Genomic DNA, 25,633 nt, shown 5'->3' with positions numbered 1-25,633 from the left:
ACTCACCCTGGTCTCACAATCACACCACACTCACCCTGGTCTCACAATCACACCACACTCACCCTGGTCTCACAATCACACCACACTCACTCTGGTCTCACAATCACACACACTCACATTGGTCTCAATCTCACCACCATCACCCCAGTCTCACAATCACACCACACTCACCCTGGTCTGAATCACACCACACTCACCCTGGTCTCAATCACACCACACTCACCCTGGTCTCACAATCACACCACACTCACCCTGGTCTCAATCACACCACACTCACCCTGGTCTCAATCACACCACACTCACCCTGGTCTCACAATCACACCACACTCACCCTGGTCTCACAATCATACCACACTCACCCTGGTCTCAATCACACCATACTCAGCCTGGTCTCACAATCACACCACACTCACCCTGGTCTCACAATCACACCACACTCACCCTGGTCTCGCAATCACACCACACTCACCCTGGTCTCACAATCACACCACACTTACCCTGGTCTCAATCACACCACACTCAGATTGGTCTGACAATCACACCACACTCACCCTGGTCTCAATCATACCACACTCACCCTGGTCTCAATCACACCACTCTCAGATTGGTCTGACAATCACACCACACTCACCCTGGTCTCAATCACACCACACTCACCCTGGTCTCAATCACACCACACTCAGATTGGTCTCTCAATCACACCACACTTACCCTGTTCTCAATCACACCACACTCACCCTGGTCTCAATCACACCACATTCACCCTGGTCTCAATCAGACTGCACTCACCCTGGTCTCACAATCACATCACACTCACCCTGGTCTGAATCACACCACACTCACCCTGGTCTCACAATCACGCCACACTCACCCTGGTCTCACTATTTCACCACACTCACCCTGGTCTCACAATCATACCACACTCACATTGGTCTCAATCACACCACACTCACCCTGGTCTCAATTATACCACACTCACCCTGGTCTGCACCACACCACGCTCACGTTGGTCTCACAGACACATCACACTTACACTTGACTCAGAGTCACACCACATGTACACTAGTCATGCTCATATCACTCTCACCTACACATTCCTCCAGACACACTCGCTGCTCATACTTACACTCACACCTTGAACTTTTTGGCCAATATATTGGATCTCCTCCTGTTAATTGCAGCTGATCTCTCTTGTACAAGTCACCCTGCCCAGAAATAGTCCAAATGATCCATGAATTTGAAGCCCTGCCCTCTGCATCAGTGTTCAGTTATTCAAATATCCGTTCTATCTTTGTATTCCTGCCTGGACTCGCACTTGGCACCAGGAGAATGCACAGATTTCTACCTTCAAAGTTCTGTTTCTTGGCCTCTTTCCTAACTCCCTTTACACTCTGCACGGAACCTCTTCTTCCTTTCTCCTGTCACTGATGCCAATACAGCACGGCCCCTGGCTGCTCACCCTCTGCTTTGAGAACATTCTGCATCTCTCCAGAGACATCCTCAACCCTGGCATCTGGGAGCAACACCCATTCAAGCATCTCTTTCATGGTCACATAGCCTTCAGTCTGTACCTCTAAACATCAATTCTCCTATCAGTATCAACTTTACCCCTGGCTGATGAGCCACAGGGCCAGTCTGAATGTCATTGCACTGCCTGACGAGCCACAGGGCTAGTGTGAATGTCACCACCCTGGCTGATGGGCCACAGGGCCAGTGTGAATGTCACTGCCCTGGCTGATGGGCCACAGGGCCAGTGTGAATGTCACCGCCCTGGCTGATGGGCCACAGGGCCAGTGTGAATGTCACTGCCCTGGCTGATGGGCCACAGGGCCAGTGTGAATGTCACCGCCCTGGCTGACGGGCCACAGGGCCGGTGTGAATGTCACTGCCCCTGGCTGATGCTACTGGGCTCTGATAGGTTACCACCCAACCCAGCAGTATCCAGAGGGAAAGACTTGTTGCTGAAGGGAATGGCTACAAGGCATCCTGCACTAACTGCCTGCTCCCTCCACCTTTACCAGTGGGAGTCATTGGTTTAGTAAATTTGCTTGTATGTTCTATGTTGAGAGGGATTTGGGCCAAAAGTGGACACAGAGGACACACTTAGACAGAAACCTTATTCGCCAAGGACCGGTTGGGCTGAAAGGCCTGTTTCTATATACTGTGCCTCTCCGACACAGCTCCTTCATTCTCTCTGACTCTGATCCCCCAAATTCTCTGACTCCGTTCCCCCACTCTTTCTGCCATGTGTTCACACAGTCTCCCTGACTCTTTTCCCCCACTCTCTCCATCGTATGCTCCCCCAATCTCTCAGACTCTGCTGCCTAACTCTCTCTGACTCTGTTCCCCCACTCTCTCTGTCTCTGTTTTCTCACTCTCTCTGTCTCTATTCCCCCAATCTCTCTGACTCTGTTCCCCGACTCTCTCTGAATCTGCTACCCCACTCTCTCTAACTGTGTTTCCTCACTGTCTCTGACTGTGTTCCCTCACTCTCTCTGTCTCTATTCCTCCAATGTCTTTGAATCTGCTCCCCACTCTCTCTGACTCTGTTCCTCACTCTCTCTGAATTTGCTACCCCACTCTCTCTAACTGTGTTCCCTCACTGTCTCTGTGTTCCCTCACTGTCTCTGACTCTGTTCCCCCGCTCTCTCTGTCTCTGCTGCCTCACTCTCTCTAACTGCATTCCCTCACTCTCTGTCGTGTGTTCTCCCGCTCTCTCTGTCTCTGTTTTCTAACTCTCTCTGTCTCTATTCCCCCACTCTCTCTGACTCTGCTGCCCAACTCTCTCTGACTCTGTTCCCCCACTCTCTCTGTTTCTGTTTTCTCACTCTCTCTGTCTCTGTTCCCCCAATCTCTCTGAACCTGATCCTTCACTCTCTCTGACTCTTCTCCCCTACGCTCTCTGAGTCTGTTCCCCCACTCTCTCTGACTCTGATCCCCCACTCTCTCTGACTGTCTACCCCCACTCTCTCTGACTCTGATCCCCCACTCTCTCTGACTGTCTACCCCCACTCTCTCTGACTCTGATCCCCCACTCTCTCTGACTGTCTACCCCCACTCTCTCTGACTCATCCCCCACTCTCTCTGACTGTCTACCCCCACTCTCTCTGACTCTGCTCCCCACTCTCTCAGACTCTGTTCCCACATTCTCTCTGAATTTGCTATCCAACTCTCTCTAATGTGTTCCCTCACATTCTCTGTCTCTATTCCCCCACTCCCTCTGTCTCTATTCCCCCATTCCCTCTGACTCTACTACCCCACTCCCTCTGACTCTGTTCCCCCACTCCCTCTGACTCTGCTACCCCACTCCCTCTGACTCTGTTCCCCCACTCCCTCTGACTCTGCTACCTCACTCCCTCTGACTCTGTTCCCCCACTCCCTCTGACTCTGCTACCCCACTCCCACTGACTCTGTTCCCCCACTCCCTCTGACTCTGCTACCCCACTCCCTCTGACTCTGCTACCTCACTCCCTCTGACTCTGCTACCTCACTCCCTCTGACTCTGTTCCCCCACTCCCTCTGACTCTGCTACCCCACTCCCTCTGACTCTGCTACCTCACTCCCTCTGACTCTGTTCCCCCACTCCCTCTGACTCTGCTACCCCACTCTCTCTGACTCTGCTACCCCACTCCCTCTGACTCTGTTCCCCCACTCCCTCTGACTCTGCTACCTCACTCCCTCTGACTCTGCTACCCCACTCCCTCTGACTCTGCTACCTCACTCCCTCTGACTCTGCTACCCCACTCCCTCTGACTCTGTTCCCCCACTCCCTCTGACTCTGCTACCCCACTCTCTCTGTCTCTGATCCCTCACTGTCTCTGACTTTGTTCCCTCACTGTCTCTGACTCTGTTCCCCCACTCTCTCTGTCTCTATTCCCCCACTCTCTCTACTGTGCTCCCCCAGTCCCTCTGACTCTGTTCCCTCACTCTCTCTGCCGTGTGCTCCCCACTCTCTCTGAATCTGCTACCCGACTCTCTCTAACTGCGTTCCCTCACTCTCTCTGACTGTTTTCTCACTCTCTCTGATTCTCTTCTCTCACTCTCTCTGACTGTCTACCCCCACTCTCTCTGCTGTGTTCCCCCAGTCTCTCTGCCATGAGATCCCCCACTCTCTCTGACTCTGTTCCCTCACTCTCTCTGTCTCTATTCCCCCACTCTCTCTGAATCTGATCCCTCGCTCTCTCTGACTCTGTTCCCCCACTCTCTCTGTATTTGCTACCCTACTCTCTCTGTGTTCCCCCACTCTCTCTGTCCCCTCACTCTCTCTGTCTGTTTTCGCACTCTCTCTGTCTCTGTTCCCCGACTCTCTATGTTCCCTCACTCTCTCTGTCTCTATTCCCTCACTCTCTCTGTCTCTGTTTTCTCACACTCTCTCTGACTCTGCTTTCCGCTCTCTCTGAATCTGCACACTCACTCTCTCTGACTCTTTTCCCCCACCCTCTCCATCGTATGCTCCCCCAATCTCTCTGACTCTGTTCCCCACTCTCTCTGTATTTGCTACCCCACTCTCTCTGTCTCTGTTCCCCCACTCTCTCTGTCTCTGTTCCCCCACTCTCTCTGTGTTCCCTCACATTCTCTGTCTCTATTCCCTCACTCTCTCTGTCTCTGTTTTCTCACACTCTCTCTGACTCTGCTTTCCGCTCTCTCTGAGTCTGCACACTCACTCTCTCTGACTCTTTTCCCCCACCCTCTGTCTCTGCTCCCACTCTCTCTGCCAGGTGCTCCCCCCTCCCTCTGCAGTGTGGTCTCATGGTGAGAAAGGTCCTCCTCATTTCCCTTCTATATCTCTTCCCCTTCCCCCTGAATCTACCTGTCAGAGGGGAAAGTTTCCTGCATACTCCCCTATCTCTACTGTACATAGAATATAGAGCACAGAACACAGGACAGTCCAGCACAGCCGATCATTGACCCGGGGAAGCCACTCCCCACTCCCTCTCCATCACTCCCTCCCTGCTCCTCTTCCCTGCAACCCCCTTTCCCAATCTCACTCTCTCTCTCTCCCCCCACTCCCTCCCCATCACTCCCTCCGCCTCCTCTCTCCTCTTCACTCCAACCCCCTTTCCCAATCTCACTCTCTCTCTCCCCCACTCCCTCTCCATCACTCCTTCCCTGCTCCTCTCTCTCCTCTTCACTCCAACCCCCTTTCTCAATCTCACTCTCTCTCTCCCCCACTCCCTCTCCATCACTCACTCCCCCTCCTCTCTCTCCTCTTCAACCCCCTTTCCCAAACTCATTCTCTCTCTCCCCACTCCCTCTCCATCACTCCCTCCCCCTCCTCTCTCTCCTCTTCACTCCAACCCCCTTTCCCAATCTGACTCTCTCTCTCCCCCACTCCCTCTCCATCACTCCCTCCCCCTCCTCTCTCTCCTCTTCACTCCAACCCCCTTTCTCAATCTCACGCTCTCTCCCCCCCACTCCCTCTCCATCACTCCTTCCCTGCTCCTCTCTCTCCTCTTCACTCCAACCTCCTTTCTCAATCTCACTCTCTCTCCCCCCCACTCCCTCTCCATCACTCCCTCCTCCCATCTCTTCACTCCAACCCCCTTTCCCAATCTCACTCTCTCTCTCCCCCACTCCCTCTCCATCACTCCTTCTCTGCTCCTCTCTCCAGCCCCCTTTCCCAATCTCACTCTCTCTCTCCCCACTCCCTCTCCATCACTCCCTCCCCCTCTATCACTCCCTCCCCCCCTCTCTCTTCTTCACTCCAACCCCCTTTCCCAATCTCACTCTCTCTCTCCCCCACTCCCTCTCCATCACTCCCTCCCCCCTCTCTCTCCTCTTCACTCCAACCCCCTTTCCCAATCTCACTCTCTCTCTCCCCCACTCCCTCTCCATCACTCCTTCCCTGCTCCTCTCTCTCCTCTTCACTCCAGCCCCCTTTCCCAATCTCACTCTCTCTCTCCCCCACTCCCTCTCCATCACTCCCTCCCCCTCCCCTCTCTCCTCTTCACTCCAACCCCCTTTCCCAAACTCATTCTCTCTCTCCTTCCCACTTTCATCCCCACTCCCTCTCCAGAAAGTTCTGATTCATTTACTTTCTGTCGCAGAGCAACGCCGAGATTCCGATCCCCAGGTATATTTCCAGAGAGGCAGAGAAGCTCCGCGAGGAACGGAAGATATTTCTGGGGCAGCTTCTGGAGGAGGAGAGCTCAGCACTGGTGAGCAGCTCTTTTCTGGGATCTGTAGCATTTCTGATCAAAGCCCACTCCTGGAGCACTGAGCGCTGCACTGAATATTCCCTAAGATTGGTACCCTGTCACGGACACCCTGGTGCTGTCATGGACAAGGTTCTGTCATGGACTATGTAGTCCTGTAATGGACTGGTCCAAATATGGATAGAGTGGTCTTGTAATGACAATGGTGTCCAGAATGGGCCAGACGAATGAATGATGTGGCCCTGTAATAGCTATTGATGTCCTGTAATGGCTATTGATATTCTGTAATGGAGAAAGTGGCCCTGTAATGGCTATCGATGTCCTGTAATGGACTGGTTCTGTAATGGAGAATGTGGTCCTGTAATGGCCATTGATGTCCTGTAATGGATGGTAAGGGGGTCCTGTACGGAGGATTTTGATGCCGTACTGCAGCCTCGGTCACAGGGTGGATGCAATATCAGGGATCCGTGGTTGGTGAATGGCACGAGCCACTGTCAAGCACGATCGGCAGCTGGTTGACTGAGTAGGGTCTGCCTGTGCACTGTTTCAGGTGGAAGAAGCACTGCTGACCACGGATGAGGCTGTCCGCATCATCCAGGTGGCAGAACGCGGGAGGCAGGGCCGCCTGCGTGCAGAATTCATGAAGAAGATCTGGGAGGAACAACAGAGGGGCAAACGCAGGAAGATGATGGCCCCCATCTCCATGGAGAGTCAAGAGGCTGCCACACTCATCCAGAAGGTAAGGGGGCAAGGGTCAACCTCTGGGTGGTGGTGGGAGGAGGGAAGGGGTGAGAGTTTTTGAGGAGGGAAGGGGTCAGGGATATGGGGAGGGAGAGGGTGGGTTTTGATGGGTACGATGAGGCTGAACCTCGGGGAGGGATATGGGGTAGGAGAGAGGGTTGTGAGGTGGAGGGAGGAACGAGAGGGATGGGGAGGGGTATGTAGAGAGGGAGAGGAGGAAGAGCAGAAAGGGGGAACTGGGTGGGGAGAAGGAGGGAAGAGGGTAAAGGAAAAGGAAGGGGAAATGGGAGGGAGGGGAGAGTGACAAAGGAGAGAGAAAGAGGACAAGAAAACCCTCTCATCCTGGGAATGATCCCATTGAGCCTTGTTGGGACAGGCTCCAGAGGTACAAAACCCCACAGTGGGGCAGATGGTACGCAGTGCTCGAGCTCCCAGACTCAACAACGCCCTGAATAGCTGGAACAGAAACTTTCTGCCCTGCAGCGGGAGCCCCTCGCGTTGAAGACCAACACACTATTCCCCACCTGAACCACTTGTCCAGGAGCAGTCCACTGATCCGCTGGTCACCCCTTCGCAACCCCTCCCACTCAGCCAGCCCTCTCTTCCTGCTCCCCACAGGTGTGGAGGGGTTACTATCAAAGAAAGCAAACCGTCCGCGAGCGAGCCCAGGAATTTGAGCTCATCGGAATGGTGAGTGCACACGTGTGTGTGTATGTGTGTGTGGGTGCATCAGTGTTTGTGTTTGTGTGCGTGCGCGTGTGTCTATGTGTGTTTCTCAGCATCGACTGAGAATGTGAACAATCCAGGGGATGTTAGAGACGGCCCTTCCTCGGTGTGGGGAAGAGGGTTTCACAGTGGAGAGAAGGACTGACCTATTGGGGAGCGAGTCCTCGGCAGGACAGTGTGTGACACGGAGTGGAAGCTGAAGGTGGTGGTGATCTCCCTCTGTCAACGGGGGTGGGGGGTGGGGAGCTGGGCCAGTAACTGTGGTAATGGTTTGTAGATGGTGCCCGTTGCAATCACTGTGGGGGGTGGTGGGAGTGGAAGAGAGGTTGTTTGGAGGGTTCGGGTGGAGGGTGGAGGTATTGTTTGTGTGGGTGTGTGTGTGTGTGTGTGTGTGTGTGTGTGTGTGTGTGTGTAGGGAAAGGATTGTTTGCTGTACTTGGGAGTGCGTGTTTCAGCAGTGTGGTTTTGGGGGAGTGTTTGTGGTGGGTGAGAGGCTGGAATGTTTTATGGCTGAGAAGTGTTTGGGATTGGTAGCGGAGGGGTGTTTATGGTGGGTGAGGGAGGAGTGTTTATGGTGGGTGAGGGAGGGTGTCTATGGTGGGTGAGGGAGGGTGTCTATGGTGGGTGAGGGGAGGGGTGTTTATGGTGGGTGAGGGGGGTGTTTATGGTGGGTGAGGGAGGGGTGTTTATGGTGGGTGAGGGAGGGGTGATTATGGTGGGTGAGGGGGTTGTTTATGGTGGGTGAGGGAGGAGTGTTTATGGTGGGTGAGGGAGGGTGTCTATGGTGGGTGAGGGGAGGGGTGTTTATGGTGGGTGAGGGAGGGTGTCTATGGTGGGTGAGGGAGGGTGTCTATGGTGGGTGAGGGGAGGGGTGTTTATGGTGGGTGAGGGAGGGTGTCTATGGTAGATGAGGGAGGGGTGTTTATGGTGGGTGAGGGGTGTGTTTATAGTAGATGAGGGAGGGGTGTTTATGGTGGGTGAGGGAGGGTGTTTATGGTGGGTGAGGGAGGGGTGATTATGGTGGGTGAGGGAGGTGTGTTTATGGTGGGTGAGGGAGGAGTGTTTATGGTGGGTGAGGGAGGGTGTCTATGGTGGGTGAGGGGAGGGGTGTTTATGGTGGGTGAGGGAGGGTGTCTGTGGTGGATGAGGGAGGGGTGTTTATGGTGGGTGAGGGAGGGGTGATTATGGTGGGTGAGGGGGGTGTTTATGGTGGGTGAGGGAGGGGTGTTTATGGTGGGTGAGGGGGTGTGTTTATAGTGGATGAGGGGGGTGTTTATGGTGGGTGAGGGAGGTGTGTTTATAGTGGGTGAGGGAGGGGTGTTTATGGTGGGTAAAGGAGGTGTGTTTATGGTGGGTGAGGGAGGTGTGTTTATAGTGGATGAGGGAGGGGTGTTTATGGTGGGTGAGGGGTGTGTTTATAGTGGATGAGGGGGGTGTCTATGGTGGATGAGGGAGGGGTGTTTATGGTGGGTGAGGGAGTGTGTTTATGGTGGGTGAGGGGGGTGTTTATGGTGGGTGAGGGAGGGGTGTTTATGGTGGGTGAGGGGGTGTGTTTATAGTGGATGAGGGGGGTGTTTATGGTGGGTGAGGGAGGTGTGTTTATAGTGGGTGAGGGAGGGGTGTTTATGGTGGGTAAAGGAGGTGTGTTTATGGTGGGTGAGAGAGGTGTGTTTATAGTGGATGAGGGAGGGGTGTTTATGGTGGGTGAGGGGGTGTGTTTATAGTGGATGAGGGGGGTGTTTATGGTGGGTGAGGGAGGTGTGTTTATAGTGGATGAGGGAGGGGTGTTTATGGTGGGTGAGGGAGGTGTGTTTATGGTGGATGAGGGAGGGGTGTTTATGGTGGGCGAGGGAGGGTGTTTATGGTGGGTGAGGGGAGGTGTGTTTATGGTGGGTGAGGGAGGGTGTTTATGGTGGGTGAGGGAGGGGTGATTATGGTGGGTGAGGGAGGTGTGTTTATGGTGGGTGAGGGAGGAGTGTTTATGGTGGGTGAGGGGGGGTGTTTATGGTGGGTGAGGGAGGGGTGTTTATGGTGGGTGAGGGAGGAGTGTTTATGGTGGGTGAGGGGGGTGTTTATGATGGGTGAGGGAGGGGTGTTTATGGTGGGTGAGGGAGTGGTGTTTATGGTGGGTGAGGGAGGGTGTCTATGGTGGGTGAGGGGAGGGGTGTTTATGGTGGGTGACGGGGGTGTTTATGGTGGGTGAGGGAGGGGTGATTATGGTGGGTGAGGGAGGGGTGTTTATGGTGGGTGAGGGAGGGGTGTTTATGGTGGGTGAGGGAGGAGTGTTTATGGTGGGTGAGGGAGGGGTGTTTATGATGGGTGAGGGAGGGGTGTTTATGGTGGGTGAGGGAGTGGTGTTTATGGTGGGTGAGGGAGGAGTGTTTATGGTGGGTGAGGGAGGTATTTCTGGTGGGTGAGGGGGGTGTTTATGGTGGGTGAGGGAGGGGTGTTTATGGTGGGTGAGGGAGGTGTGTTTATGGTGGGTGAGAGACGGTGTTTATGGTGGGTGAGGGGAGTGTTTATGGTGGGTGAGGGGTGTGTTTATAGTAGATGAGGGAGGGGTGTTTATGGTGGGTGAGGGGTGTGTTTATAGTAGATGAGGGAGGGGTGTTTATGGTGGGTGAGGGAGGGTGTTTATGGTGGGTGAGGGAGGGGTGATTATGGTGGGTGAGGGAGGTGTGTTTATGGTGGGTGAGGGAGGAGTGTTTATGGTGGGTGAGGGGGGTGTTTATGGTGGGTGAGGGAGGGGTGTTTATGGTGGGTGAGGGAGGAGTGTTTATGGTGGGTGAGGGGGGTGTTTATGATGGGTGAGGGAGGGGTGTTTATGGTGGGTGAGGGAGTGGTGTTTATGGTGGGTGAGGGAGGGTGTCTATGGTGGGTGAGGGGAGGGGTGTTTATGGTGGGTGACGGGGGTGTTTATGGTGGGTGAGGGAGTGGTGTTTATGGTGGGTGAGGGAGGAGTGTTTATGGTGGGTGAGGGAGGTGTTTATGGTGGGTGAGGGAGGGGTGTTTATGGTGGGTGAGGGAGGGGTGTTTATAGTAGGTGAGGTGGGGTGTTTATGGTGGGTGAGGGAGGAGTGTTAATGGTGGGTGAGGGAGTGTGTTTATGGTGGGTGAGGGAGGAGTGTTTATGGTGGGTGAGGGAGGGGTGTTTATGGTGGGTGAGGGGAGTGTTTATGGTGGGTGAGGGAGGGGTGTTTATGGTAGGTGAGGGAGGGGTGTTTACGGTGGGTGAGGGGAGGGGTGTTTATGGTGGGTGAGGGGAGGGGTGTTTACGGTGGGTGAGGGAGGAGTGTTTACGGTGGGTGAGGGAGGTGTGTTTATGGTGGGTGAGGGAGGGGTGTTTATGGTGGGAGTGTTTGAGGTGCGTCACACCACATACCATGCCTAGTGAAGATGGGGAGGGCTCTCAGGTCTCTGTAGTGTGTAAGGTGTATTTGGTGTGTGGGGCAGTTCCCCTGCTGTCTCTGCTGTTGATCCTCTCGGGGCTGGGAGGGGAGGGACCCGTGGTGGGGGGGGGGGGCAGGACCACTAGAGATGGGAGGGACCCAATTGGAGGGGCAGGACCGGCAGGCTGGGCTGCAGAATCAGGCAGAGCCACACCGAGGTGGTGGTTGGGATGTGGGAGAGGGAGGGTGGGAAGGGGGGAGTGGGAGGCGGATCCTGCGGCGATCACTTACTCCCATTTGAGGAATGAATTTATTTTTGTGCTCGGTACTTGTCCCATTAGTAAGTGTTTAGTTCAGCGTTTTAAATAATTGAGTGTTCTGAATGATATTTAAAATACATTTGGGAGGCAATGAGGCAACAAAGTGCTGAGGTTTTTTTGATGGCCCGCCAGCCATCAGAGGAGGAGAGCGGCCGATGAATATTACAACCTCATTACAGGAGTCATTTGCTGTGAGCGGCGCTCGCCTAATGACAGCTCGGCGGCCCGCTCCAGCCTCCTAATGTCACCTCCATTACGGCAGCCGCAGCTTCCTCACACACAGATTGCATCCCGCTTAAAACACATTCCCTTCCCTATTAGTCCTGTCTCCATGGTAACCGGCAGCGAGATGGAAATGGTAGCAACATGGCTCCATTATACAAACTAGAAATCAGCTCTCAGCCCCCGAGCTGTAACCTGGTTCCTAACTTCACCAGAGCCTCAGCCAAAGGCATGGAATGGTTGGAGGGGGGCAGGTGGGTGGGGGTGGTGGGAGAAACAGTCCTCTTGTGGGAGGGAGATGCGGGTAGAACATAGACAGCAGAGCACAGTACAGGCCCTTCGGCCTACAATATTGTGCCGAACATTTAACTAGCTCTGAAATCAGTCTGACCTTCCCCACATTGCCCTCCATTTTACTTTAACTATGAGCCTATTAAAAAGACTCTTAAATTTCCCTAATGTATCTGCCTCTACTACCACTCCTGGCAGCTCATTCCATGCACCTACAACTCTCTGTATAACAATAACTACCTCTGACACCTCTCCCTATACTTTCCTCATATTATTCCTACTCATATTAGCCATTCTGCCCTGGGAAAAAGTATCTGGCTGTCCACTCTAGGTATGGCTCTTATCATCTTGTACACCTCTATCAAGTCACTTCTTATCCTCCTTCTCTCCAAAAGAGAAAAGCACTAACTCACTCAACCTCTCCTCATTAGACGTGCTCTCTAATCCAGGCAGCTTCCTGGGAATCTCCTCTGCACCCTCTCTAAAGCTTCCACATACTTTCTATAATGAGATGACCAAAAGTAATCACAACATTCCAAGTGTGGGTTAATCAGAGTTATACAGGGCAGCAACATACCTCCTGACTCTAGAACTCAGTCCTTTGACTAATGGAGGCCAACACACCATACACCTTAAACTCTATCACGTTGTGCTTCAACTTTGAGAAATCTATGGACATGGACCCCAAGATCCCTCTGTTCCTCCACGCTGCTAATAATCCTGCCATTAACCCTGTGCTCTGCCTTCAAGTTCAACCTTCCAAAGTGAATCACTCCACATATTTCTGGATTGAACTGCATCTGGCACTTCAAAGCCCACCTCTGCATCCTGTAGTGTGATGCGATACCAGTTTTGGGCATTCCAGAGTTCGGAGTTCAATTCCGGCACCATCCATAACGAGTTTGTACATCTCCTTGTGAACTGTGTAGCTGTCCTCCTGGTGTTCCGATTTCCTCCCTCAGTCCAAAGAGATTCTCAACCACAGAAGTCAGGCTAAATGACCAATAATTTCCTTTCTTCTGCCTCCCTCCCTTCCTAAACACTGGAGTGACATTTGCAATTTTCCAGTCCTCAGGAACCATTCCATAATCTAACGATTCTTCAAAAATCATTACTAAAGCCTCCACAATCTCTTCAGAACTTTGATGTGTAGTCCATCTGGCTAGGTGACTCATCTACCTTCAGATCTTTCCACTTCCCAAGCACCTTCTCCTTAGTGATAGCGACTACATTCACTTCTGCCCCTTGACGCTCTCGAACTTCTGGCATACTGCTAGTGCCTTTCACAGTGAATACCGATGCAAAATACTTATTCAGTTTTTCCACCTTTTCCTTGTCCCCCCATTACTACCTCCCCAGCATCAATTTACCAGTGGTCCGATATCCATTCTCACCTTTTTACGCTTTCTGTATCTAAAGAAACTTTTGGTATCCTCTTTAATATTATTGGCTAGCTTACTTTTGTATCCAAGATATCCAAGATATCTTTGTATCCAAGATATCTTTCTGTGTGACATTTTTAGTTGCCTTCTGTTGGCAATCCTGCTTCCCATCCTCTAAATTGCCACTAATTTTGCTCCATTATATATCCCCTCTTTTGCTTTTATGTTGGCCTTGGCTGCTCTTGTCAACCATTATTCTGTCACGCTTCCTCTGGAATAATTCTTCCTCTTTGGGATCGATATATCCTGCACCTTCCCAGTTGCTTCCAGAATTTCTAGCCATTGCTGCTCTGCTGTCATCCCTGCCAGTGTTCTTTTCCAATCAATTCTGGCCAAGCCTTCTCTCGTGTCCTTTTAATTCCCTTTACTCCTCTGTAATGATACATCTGACTTTAGCTTCCAAATTACAGGTTGAATTCTATCATATTACAATCACTTTATCCTGAGGGTTCCTTTACCTTAAACTCCCTAATCAATTTTGGTTCATTGCACAATACCCAATCCAGAATAGCTGATCCCCTAGTGGGCGAAACCACAAGCTGCTCCAAAGTGTCATCTTGTAGACATTCTAGAAATCCCCCCTGTTGGGATCCAGCACCAATCTGACTTTCCCACTCTCCTGCATATTGAAATCCCCCATGACTATTGTAACATTGTCTTTAGGCATGCATTTTGTATCTCCTTTTGTAATTTGTAGACCACATCCTTACTGTTTTGGTGTCTGTAAATAACTCCATTCATTGTCTTTTTACTCTTGCAGTTCCTTAGCTCTAACCACAACAATTCAATACCTTCCAGCCCTATGTCACCTCTTTCTAATGATTTGATTTCAATTTTTACCAACAGAGCCACACCACCCCCTCTGCTTACCCACCTATCCCTTTGATACAATGTATATTCTTGGATGTTAAGCTCCCAGCTATAAACTTCTTCCTGCCACCACTCAGTGAAGCCCGCATCATACATGCCAATCTGTAACTGTGCAACAAATTCATCTAGCTTATTCCGTATACTGTGCGCATTCAAAGATAACACCTCCAGTCCTGAATTCATCATCCCTTTCAATTTTTTCCGACTTTTAAATTGCAACTCATCCTGTTGACTGCAATTTTGCCCTATCGTCAGCCTCTCCTTGCTTGCAGTCTCACTACACACTGCCTCTGTTTGTAAACTAACTACCTCATCCTCAGCACTTTGTTTCCCATTCCTCCAGCCAAATTACTTTAAACCCCCCTGAACAGCTCTAGCAAACTCACCCACAAGGATATTGGTCCCCTTCGGGTTCAGGTGTAACCCATCCCTTTTGTACAGGTCGTACCTTCCCCAGAAGTGGTCACAATGATCCAGAAATCTGAACCCCTGCTCCCTGCACCATTTCCTCAGCCACTCATTCATCTTATTCTTACCCTCACTGTATCCAGAGATTCCTACCCTGGAGATCCTGATTTTCAGCTTTCTACCCAGCTCCCTAAAATCTCTCTTCAGGACATTCTCACTTTTCCTGAATTATGTCATTGGTGCCAATATGAACCAAGACTTCTGGCTGATCACCCCTGCCCTTGAGAATACCATAGACCCAATCCGACACACCCCTGACCCTGGCACTGGGTGGGAGGCAACATACCCTAGTTTATTAACCCCTTCGTTCCCAGAATCATCCCCGTGAACTTCATCTAGACTCTCTAATGACAATACATCCTTGAGCGAGACCCCTGGATGGTATGTTGCCTCTTATGTACCAGGGTCAGGGACATCTCGAATCAGAGGGAACAGCCAGACGACTTGGTACATATGGGTACCAAACACATAGGAAGGAAAAGCAATGAGGTCCTGAAGAGAGAATTTAGAGAGCTAGGTAGAAAGCTGAGAAGCAGGACCTCCAGGATAGTAATTTCTGGATTGCTGTCTGTGCCACACGCCAGTGAGGGAAGAAACAGGATGATTTGGCAGATGAACATGAGGCTGAGGGGGACCAGTATTCTCATGGGCAGGTTTGTTAGAGCTTTTAGGGAGGGTTTAAGCTAATTTGGCAGGGGGGGTGGGAACCACAGTGATGGGACTCAGGATAGGACGGATGGTAAAAAAGCAAAGATAGCATGCAGTCAGACTGTCAGGAAGGGCAGGAAGATGGTAGGACATAATTGCAGCCAGCAGGGTGAGTATCAGTGCATTAGGGATGCAGAATCAGAATGGGTAGCAAATACGGTACTCAAAGTGTTATATCTCAATGAATGGAGTACAAGAAATAAGGTGGATGATCTTGTTTGCATTATTACAGATTGTCAGGTTTGACGTTGTGGCCGTCACTGAATCATAGCTGAAGGATGGTTTTAGTTGGGAGCTGAATGTCCAAGGTTACACGTTGTATTGGAGGGATAGGAAGGTAGGCCGAGGGGGTGGCGTGGCTCTTCTGGTAAGGACTGGCATCAAATCAGTGGAAAGATGTGACATAGGATCGGAAGATGGTGAATCGTTGTGGGTTGAGTTAAGAAACTGCAAGGGTAAAAGGACTCTGATGGCAGTTATATGTAGGCCTCCCAACAGAGGCTGGGATGTGGACCACAGATTACAACAGGAAATAGAAAAGGTGTGTCAAAAGAGCAATGTTGTGATAGTCATGAGAGATTTTAACATGCAGGTTGATGTTAAAATCTCCCATGACTGTCATATCAGGTTGGTAATGGATCTCAAGAGAGAGAGTCTGTTGAATGCCTATGAGATAGCTTTTTAGAGCAGTTTGTCATTGAGCCTGCCAGGGGATCAGCTATACTGGATTGGGTGCTATGTAATGAACCAGACAGAGGTGATTAGGGAGCTTAAGGTAAAAGAGTCCTCAGGAGCTAGTGATCACAATATGACTGAGTCCAACTCGAAATTTGATAGGGAGAAAGTAAAGTCTGATGTAGCAGTATTTCAGTAGAGTAAAGGAAATTACGGTGGTATGCAAGAGGAGTTGAACAAAGTAAATTGGAAGAAGCTGCTGGCAGGGATGTCAGCAGATCGGCAATGGCATGACTTTCGAGGAAAAATGAGGAAGGTGTAGGACAGATGTATTCCAAAAATGAAGAAATACTCAAATGGAAAAATAGACAACCATGGCTGACAAGGGAAGTCAAAGCTATTGTGAAAACAAAAGAGAGGGCATAAAACAAAGTAAAAAATAGTGGGACGATAGAGGATTGGGAAGCTTTTAAAAACCTTTGAGAGAAAATCAAAAAATCATTAGAAGGGATAAGATGAAATATGAAAGCAAGCTAGCAAACAATATCAAAGTGGATAGTAAAAACCTTTTCAAGTATGTAAAAAACAAAAGAGAGATTAGGGTGGATATAGGACCACTAGAATATGAGGCCAGAGAAATAATAATGGGAGACAAGGAGATGGCAGATGAACTAAGTGAGTGCATTGCTTCAGTCTTCACCGTGGAAGACAGTAGCGGTGTGCCAGATGTCGTAGTGTATGAAGGGAGAGAAGTGAGTGCAGTTACTATTACAAAGGGAGAAGTTGCTCAAAAAGCTGAAAGACCTGAGGGTATATGAGTCACCCAGACCAAATGAACTGCACCCTCTAGGGTTCTGAAAGAGGTAGCTTTAGACCTTGTGGAGACATTAGCAATCTTTCAAAAATCATTGGACTCTGGCATAATGCCAGAAGATTGGAAAACTGCAGATGTCACTCCACTCTTTAAGAAAGGAGGATGGCAACAGAAAGGAAACTACAGATCAGTTAGCCTGACCTCAGTGATTGAGAAGATGTTGGAGTCAATTGTTAAGGATGAGGTTATGGAGTACTTGATGACACAGGATAAGACAGGACAAGTCAGCATGGTTTTCTTAAGGGAAAATCTTGCCTGATGAACCTGTTGGAATTCTTTGCAGGGATTACAAGTAGGATAGATCAAGGGTTTGCACTGGATGTTGTATAATTGGATTTTCAGAAGGCCTTTGACAAGGTGCCATGCATGAGGCTGCTTACCAAGTTAGGAACCCATGGAATTACAGGAAAGTTACTACCATGGTTAGAGCATTGGCTGATTGGTAGGAGGCAGTGAGTGGAAATAAAAGGATCCTTGTCTGGATGGCTGAGAGTGACTAGTGTTGTTCCGCAAGGTCGGTGTTGGGACCGCTTCTTTTTATGCTGTATATCAATGAATTAGATGATGGAATAGATGGTTTTGTTGCCAAGTTTGCAGATGATATGAAGATTGGTGGATGGACAGGTAGTGTTGAGGAAACAGGTAGGATGCGGAAGGACTTAGACAGATTAGGAGAATAAGGAAGAGGGTGGAAAATGAAACACAATGTTGGAAAATGCATGGTCATGAACTTCAGTAGTAGAAATAAATGTGCAGATTATTTTCTAAACAGGGAAAAAATCCAAAAACCTGAGATGCAAAAGGTCTTGGGAGTCCTTATGCAGAACACCCAAAAGGCTATCTTACAGGTTGAGTCAGTGGTGAGGAAGGCAAATACAATGTTAGTATTCATTTTAAGAGGTCCAGAAGATAAGGGCAAGAATGTGATATTGAGGCTTTATAAGGCACTGGTGAGGCCTCACCTTGAGTATTGTGAACTGTTTTGGGCTCCTCATCTAAGTAAAGGATGTGCTGGCATTGGAGATGGTCCAGAGGAGGTTCACAAGGATGATTCCAGGAATGAAAGGGTTATCATATGAGGAACGTTTGATGGCCCTGGGTCTGTACTCTCTGCAATTTAGAAGAATGAGGAGGGATCTCACTGAAACCTTTCAAATGTTGAAAGGCCTAAACAAAGTATATGTGGAAAGGATGTCTTCCATGGTGGGGGAGTCTAGGACTAGAGAGCACAGCTTCATGATAGAGGGGCTTCCATTTAAAACAGAGATGGGAGAAATTTCTCTAGCCAGAGGTTGGTGAATTTGTGGAATTTGTTACCACAGGCAGCTGTGGAGGCCAGGCCATTGGGTGTGTATAAGGCAGATATTGATAGGTTCTTGATCGGGCACAACATCAAAAGTTACGGGGAGAAAGCTGGGAATGGGGTTGAGAAGGGAAAAAAGAGATCAGCCATGATTGAATGGCAGAGCAGACTCAGTGCCAAATGGACTAATTCTGCTCTTATATCTTCTGGTCTTCAGGTCTAAAACTATTGACAATTTGATAATACTCCAAGTGCGACCTGACTAATGTCTTATAAAGCTTCAGCATTATTGCTTTGTTTTTATATTCTATTTCCCTTGAAATAAATGCCAACATTCCATTTGCCTTCTTCATCACAGACTCAACCTATGAATTAGCCTTTTGGGAATCTTGCACGAGGACTCCTAAGTCCTTTTGCACCTCTGATGTTTGAATTTTCTTCCCATTTATACTTTATACTTTATACTTTAGATAATAGTCTGCACTTTTGTTCCTTTTACCAAAATGCATTATCATACATTTCCCAACATTGTCTTCCATCTGCCACATTTTTGTCCATTCCTCCAATTTGTCCAAGCCCTACTGCAATTGCATTACTTCCTCAGCACTACCTACCCCTCCACCGATCTTCGTATCATCTGCTAACTTTGCCACAAAGCCATCAATTCCACTATTGAAATCATTGACAAAAATGTCAAAAGTAGCGGTCCCAATACTGACCCCTGAGGAACACCACTAGTCATTGGCAACCAACCAGAAAAGGCCTCCTTTATTCCCACTTACTGCCTCCTGCCTGTCAGCCATTCTTCTATGCATGCCAGTATCCTTTCTGTAACACCATAGGAATTTATCTTGTTAAGCAGCTTTATGTGAGGCACCTTATCAAATGCCTTCTGAAAATCTAAGTAAATGACATCCACTGCCTCTCCTTTGTCCACCCTACTTGTTACTTCCTCAAAGGATTCTGACAGATTTGTCAGGCGAGATTTCCCTTCACAGAATCCATGCTAATTTTGACTTATTTTATCATTAATCTCCAAGTACCCCAAAACCTCGTCCTTAATAATGAACTCCAACAAATGAGGTTAGGCTAACTGGCCTATAATTTCCTCTCTTTTGTCTTCCTCCCTTCTTAAAAGTAGGATGACATTTGCAATTTTCTAGTCCTCCGGGACCATGCCAGAATCAAGTGATTCTTCAAAGATCATGACCAGTGCATCCAGTATCTCTTCAGCCACCTCTTTCAGGACTTTCGGATGTAGTCCATCTGGTCTTGGTGACTTATCCAACTTAAGACCTTCCAGTCTGCCTCACACTTTTTCCTTCGTAATGGCAATGGCACTCACTCCATTCCTCTTCACCTCTCTTCTCTCCTGATCCACAGCACCAAACTCAGTGCCAGAGACCCAGTCACTGTGGTTCGCCCTGGTAGGCTATCCCGCTGAACAGTATCCAAATGGGAATACTTATTATTGAGGGAATTGGCCACAGTGATGCACTGCTCTGGCTGCCCATTTCCCTTCCTTCTCCTGACAGTCACCTGGTTACCTGCCTCCTGCAACCTAGGGGTGACTACCTTCCTGTAGCTCCAAACTAACACTTCTTCGGTCTCCTGTATGAGCTGAAGGTCATCAAGCTACAACTCCAGTTCCTTAATACATTCTCAGAGGAGCCACAGCACAGTGCACCTGGTGCAGATGTGATTACCCTGATTCTGATCCGATGATAAAGTCAGCAGATGGAATTAATGTTGATACTCTTTTGGAGGACTATTTGAGGGTAGGACAAAGACCATGAATGGTAGGGCCTGAGGGAATACTGAGGAACAGGGAGACCTCGGACTACATGTCCAATGATCCCTGAAGGTGGCAGTGATAGTGGGGAAAGGAAACAGGATACTTGCCTTCATTAGCTGGGGCAATAGCAGAGAACTTAAAGTACAACTTTATAAAATATCATTCGGGCCTCAGCTGGAATCTTGTACACAGTTTTGGTCACCACACTTTAGGAAGGATGTGACTGCACTGGAGATTCCTTCACACATCACAAGTCAAGTCAAGTTTATTGTCATTTAACTACATACATGTGTATCACATATATAATGTATATAGAAACGACAATGTTTCTTCGAACTAGGTGAAAAACATATCACACACAATACCTAATGAAGGTAAGGAGAAAATCTACAGATGAATCACACATAAATAACAAACTAAAGTGTATTAATATCAAATATTGTAAGGTACAGAACAGATTAACCAATGAAACTTCGAATACAATGCGGCCAGGAGTTCAGAAGCCTAATGGCCTGGGGGAAGAAATTGTTTCTCATCCTGACTGTTCTTGCTTTTATGTATCATAGTCTCCTGCCTGATGGTAGAAAGTCAAAGAGGGATGGGGATGGATGAGTGGGATCCTTAATAATACTAAACATTATTTCAGTGCCAGAAATCTGGGTTCAGTTCCACTGTTGTTTTTAATGGGCGGTGCAGGCTCACTGGGCCAGAAGGACCTGATACTGTGCTGTATCTCTGACTGACTAACTTGTTTGCCATCACTTATGTAAGACTCACTGGCCTATAGTTCTGAGGGTTATCACTATTACAATATCCTTATTGAACAAAGAAATAACACTTGCCACCCTCTGATCTTCTGCCGCTATTCCTGTGGCCAGTGCAGACACAAAGATCATTGTCAAAGGTGTAGCAACCTCTTCACTCACTTCTTATCTATCTTATATATCTAAGTATCTTAACGTTTTTCAGAATTTCCAGCATATCCTTTCTTAATGTCGATATGTTCCAGCATTTCAGTGTGTTCTACACTGACCACATTTTTCAAAGTCCCTCTCACTGGTGAATACTGAAGCAAAGTATTCATTAAGGACCCCACCTCCACCACTATCACCTCTTCCAACTCCAGGAGCGTTTCCACTTTTATCCCTGATTGGCCCTACCTTCATTCTAGTCATCCACCTTTTCTTCATGTATGTCTAGAACGCCTTGGGGTTTTCCCTAATCCTACTTGCCAAGGCCTTCTCATATCACTCTTCCTCTTGACTAGATGTTCCACATCTCTTGTCAACCATGGTTCCTTCACCCCACCATCCTCTTCCTGCATCAATGGATCAAACCTATACAGAACACTCCCGAAACAACCTCCACTTCTCTGTTGTGCATTTTCTTGACTACATCCATTCCCAATTCACCATAAAATCCTAAGACATAGGAGCAGAATTAGGCCACTTGGCCAATCAAGTCTTCTCTGCCATTCCATCATGGCTGACTTATCCCTCTCAGCCCCATTCTCCTGCCTTCTCCCCGAAACCTTTGACAACCTGATCAACAAAGAACCTATCAACTTCTGCTTTAAATAGACTCAATGACTTGGCCTTCACAGCAGTCCGTAGCAATAAATTCCATAGATTCCACACCCTCTGGCTGAAGAAATTCCTTCCCATCTCTGTTCTAAGTGGGTATCCCTCTATTCTGAAGCTGTGCTCTCTGGTCCCAGACTAACCAACTACAGTATAAGAAACATTCTCTACACATCCACTGTCTACTCCTTTTGATATTCAATAGGTTTCAATGAAATCCCTCCTCATTCTTCTAACCCCAGCTAGTACGGGCCCACAGCTATCAAACACTCCTCACACCTTAACCCTTTCATTCCTGTGATCATTCTCATGAACCTCCTCTGGACCCTCTCCAATGCTAGCACATCTATTAATTAAGAGGCCCACAACTGTTCACAATACTCCCAGTGCAGTCTGACCAATGCCTTATAAAGCCTTGGCATCACATCATTGTTCTTATATTATAGTCCTCTTGAAATGAATGCTAACATTGCATTTGCCTTCCTTATCACCGACTTAACTTACAAGTTAACACTTAGGGAATCCTACATGAAGTCTCCCAAGTCCCTTTGTACCTCTGATTTTTGAATTTTCTCCCTATTTGGAAAATAGTCCATGCCTTTCTCCCTTCTACCAACGTGCATGACCATACACTTCCCTACACTATATTCCATCTTGCCACTTCGCCCATTTTCATAATCTGTCCTAGTCCTTCTGCAGACTCCCTGCTTCCTCAACACTACCTGACCCTCCATATATTTTTGTATCGTCTGCAAACTTGGCCACAAAGTCATTAATTCCATCACCCAAATTGTTGACGTATGATGTGAAGAGAAACGGTCACAATACTGAACCCTGCAAAATACAACGTCACCAGCAGCCAACCAGAATAGGCCCCCTTTATTTCCATTTTTTGCCTCCTGATGTCAGCCTGTCTTCTATCCATACTAGTATCTTTCCTGTAATATCATGGGCTCTTATCTTATTAAGCAACCTCATGTGTGGCACCTTGTCAAAGGCCTTCTAAAAGTCCAAATATACAACATCCACTGCATCCCCTTTATCTATCCTACTCATAATCTCCTCAAAGAATTCCAACAGGTTCATCAGGCCTTCTGAAAATCCAAGTACTCAACATCAACTGATTCTCCCTTGTCTATCCTGCCTGATATTTCCTCAAGGAATTCCAACAGATTTGTCAGGCAAGATTTCCCCTTAAGGTAACCATGCTGACTTTGACCTATTTTATCATGTGCCTCCAAGTATCCAGAAACCTCACCCTTAACAATGGACTTCAACATCTTCCTAACCACGGAAGTCAGGTTAACTGGCCCATTATTTCCTTTCTTCTGCCTCTCCTTTTAAATAGTGGAGTGATATTTGCAATTTTCCAGTCCTCAGGAACCACTCCAGAATTTAATGATACTTGAAAGATCATTGCTAATGCCTCCACAGTCCTATTCAGCCACCTCTTTCAGAACCCTGGGGTGTATTCCACCTGGCCAGGTGACTTACCTACCTACAGACCTTTCCGTTTCTCAATCACTTTCTCCTTAGTGATAGCAACTTCACTCACTTCTGCCCCCCGACACTCTCAAATTTCTGGCATACTGCTAGTGTCTTCCACAGTGAAAACTGATGCATACTTATTACATTTGTCCACTATTTCTTTGGCCCCATTAGTACCTTTCCAGCGTCATTTTCCAAATCCACTCTTGTCAGTCTTTTACTGTTTATGTATCTGAAAAAAAACTTATGCTATCTTCTTTTATATTATTGGCTGGCCTACCTTCATATTTCATCTGTTCTCTCCTTATAGATTTTTTTTTTGTTGCCTTCTGTTGGCTTTTAAAAATCTCCAAAATCCTCTAATTTCCAACTAATTTTTGCTATATTATATGCCCTCTCTTGTGCTTTTATGCTGTCATTGACTTCCCTTGTCAGCCACTGTTGCCTTATCCTCCCTTCAGAATACTTTTTCATCTTTGGGATGTATCTTGCACCTTCTGAATTGCCCCCAGAAATTCCAGCCTTTGTGGTTCTGCTGTCATCCCCTTCGAATCAGCCTTGGCCAGCTACTCACTCACACCTCTGCAATTCCTGTTACTCCACTGTAATACTGATACATCTGACTTTATCTTCTCCCTGTCAAACTGCTGGGTGAATTATATCATTATGATCACTGTCTCCCAAGGGTTCTCCTACCTTAAGATCTCTAATCAAATCCAATCCAGTATTGCCTTTTCCCAAATGGGCTCAACCACAAGCTGCTTTAAAAAGCCATCTCGTAGGTATTCTACAAATTCCATCTCTTGGGATCCAGTACCAACCTGATTTTTCCAATCTATTTGCATATTGAAATCCCCCATGATTATCATAACATTGCCGTTATTACCTGCCTTTTCTATTTCCTGTTGAAATTTATATCCCGCATCCTGGCTACTGTTCGGGGACCTGTATATAACTCCCATCTGGATCTTTTTACCCTTGCAGTTTCTTAACTCTATCCACAAAGATTCTACACCTTCCGATCCTATGTCACCCCTTTCTCAGGATTTGATTTATTTTTTACCAACATAGCCACACCACCCCCTCTGCCTACCTACCTGCCTTTTGATACAAGGGGTGTATCCTTGGATGTTAAGCTCTCAACTATGATCTTCTTTCAGCTACATCTCAGTGATGCCAACAACATCATACCTGTCAATCTTTAACTGTGCTGCAAGAACATCTATCTTATTTTGTAAACTGCGTGCATTTAAATATAACACCTACATTTATCACCCTTTTCGATTTTGCCCCCATGTTACACTGCAACTCATCCCAGTGACTGCAATTTTGCCCTGTCCTTCCTCACAGTCTCACTACACACTGCATTGACTTGTTTATCAACTGCCCCTCCTCAGCCCTATCGCTCCAGTTCCCAACCCCTTGCCAACTTTAGTTTAAAGTTGAACTAAGTCAAACCTGCTAGAGCAGTTACACTCCTAAGTTCCTACCTAACGGAATGATAATTCTATTATACCCTTCCCCAATTAAATACTTTCTCATACCATCAGCTCCTGTCTCTGTCCAAGGGTATGACAAAGGTCAGGAAGTTGTGGTCACTGTTTCCAAAATGCTGACACACTGAGATATCTGACATCGGAGCAGGTTCATTGCCTAGTACTAGATCCAGTATAGCCTCTCCTTCAATCAGCCCATCTGCATATTATGTATGAATTCCTCCTGGACGCACCTAACATATTCTGTGCCATTTTTGCACTAAGGAGGGGCAATTAATATCAGGGAAGCTGAAGTCACCCATGGAAACGACTCTGTTATTTCTGTATATTTCAAAAATCTGTCTTTATCGATAGAATGCTGGCAGTAGAGTGATTGCTCCCTTCCTTTTACTGACTTCCACCCACACTGACAAAGAAGATAATCCCTCCAGGACATCTTCCCTTTCTACACCTGATAAGCAATGCCGTTTCCCAGCCTCTTTCACCTCTTTCCTTGTCTCTTTTGAAACTTCCAAACCCCAGAACATCCAGCAGCCATTCCTGCCCTTATAACAGCCAAGGCTCTGTAATAGTCACAGCAGCGTAGTTCCATGTACTGAATCCATGCTCTAAGTTCATTGCCCTTGTTCCTGATACTTCTTGTATTAAAATAGACGCACTCCAACCCAGCCAACTGATTGCAGTTACGCACCTCCCACTGCCTATCCTCCCTTCCAGCCTCTACACACAATATACCAAGGTAGCAGGGTGGAATGATGCCTGGGAGAGCGGGGTGGTCCCTCCTGGGGAGGAATGGAGGGAAGGAATGACCCCTGAAAGGGAGAATCACTCCTCTGGATGGAGGGAAGAGATGGTGGGATAGGCAACCCTGGGAGGAAGGAAAAGGGTCAGACCTGCGGAGGTAGGAGGGAGGGAGAGAGGGGGTCATCACTGCTGGCAAGGATGGGACTGACCTTTGGGAGGGAAGATAATCATTTCTGGGAAGGTTAGCAGGGGTGACACTCAGTAGGGAGAGAAGGGTGACTCCTGGGAGGGAGAGGAGGAAGGAGGTGTCTCCTGGGAGAGTGGGGTTCACTCCTGGAGAGGGATG

General features: G+C 48.3%; 1 protein-coding gene across 1 annotated transcript in view; it reads left to right on the top strand.

Moving 5' to 3' along the window:
* The window catches only part of LOC134348022 (dynein regulatory complex protein 11-like), a 146,162-nt gene that overhangs the window by 95,001 nt on the left and 25,528 nt on the right, over positions 1 to 25,633 (top strand). Inside the window, exons 3-5 of the mRNA XM_063050814.1 lie at positions 6,048 to 6,158; positions 6,706 to 6,894; positions 7,515 to 7,586. Coding sequence (XP_062906884.1) covers positions 6,048 to 6,158; positions 6,706 to 6,894; positions 7,515 to 7,586 — 372 coding nt within the window. The remainder of the gene's footprint in view (positions 1 to 6,047; positions 6,159 to 6,705; positions 6,895 to 7,514; positions 7,587 to 25,633) is intronic.

This window comes from Mobula hypostoma, chromosome 1 (genome assembly GCF_963921235.1).
Source record: "Mobula hypostoma chromosome 1, sMobHyp1.1, whole genome shotgun sequence".
NCBI lineage: Eukaryota > Metazoa > Chordata > Chondrichthyes > Myliobatiformes > Myliobatidae > Mobula > Mobula hypostoma.
Note: the sequence above shows the minus strand (reverse complement) of the source record. Positions and strands in the feature narration are given on the sequence as shown.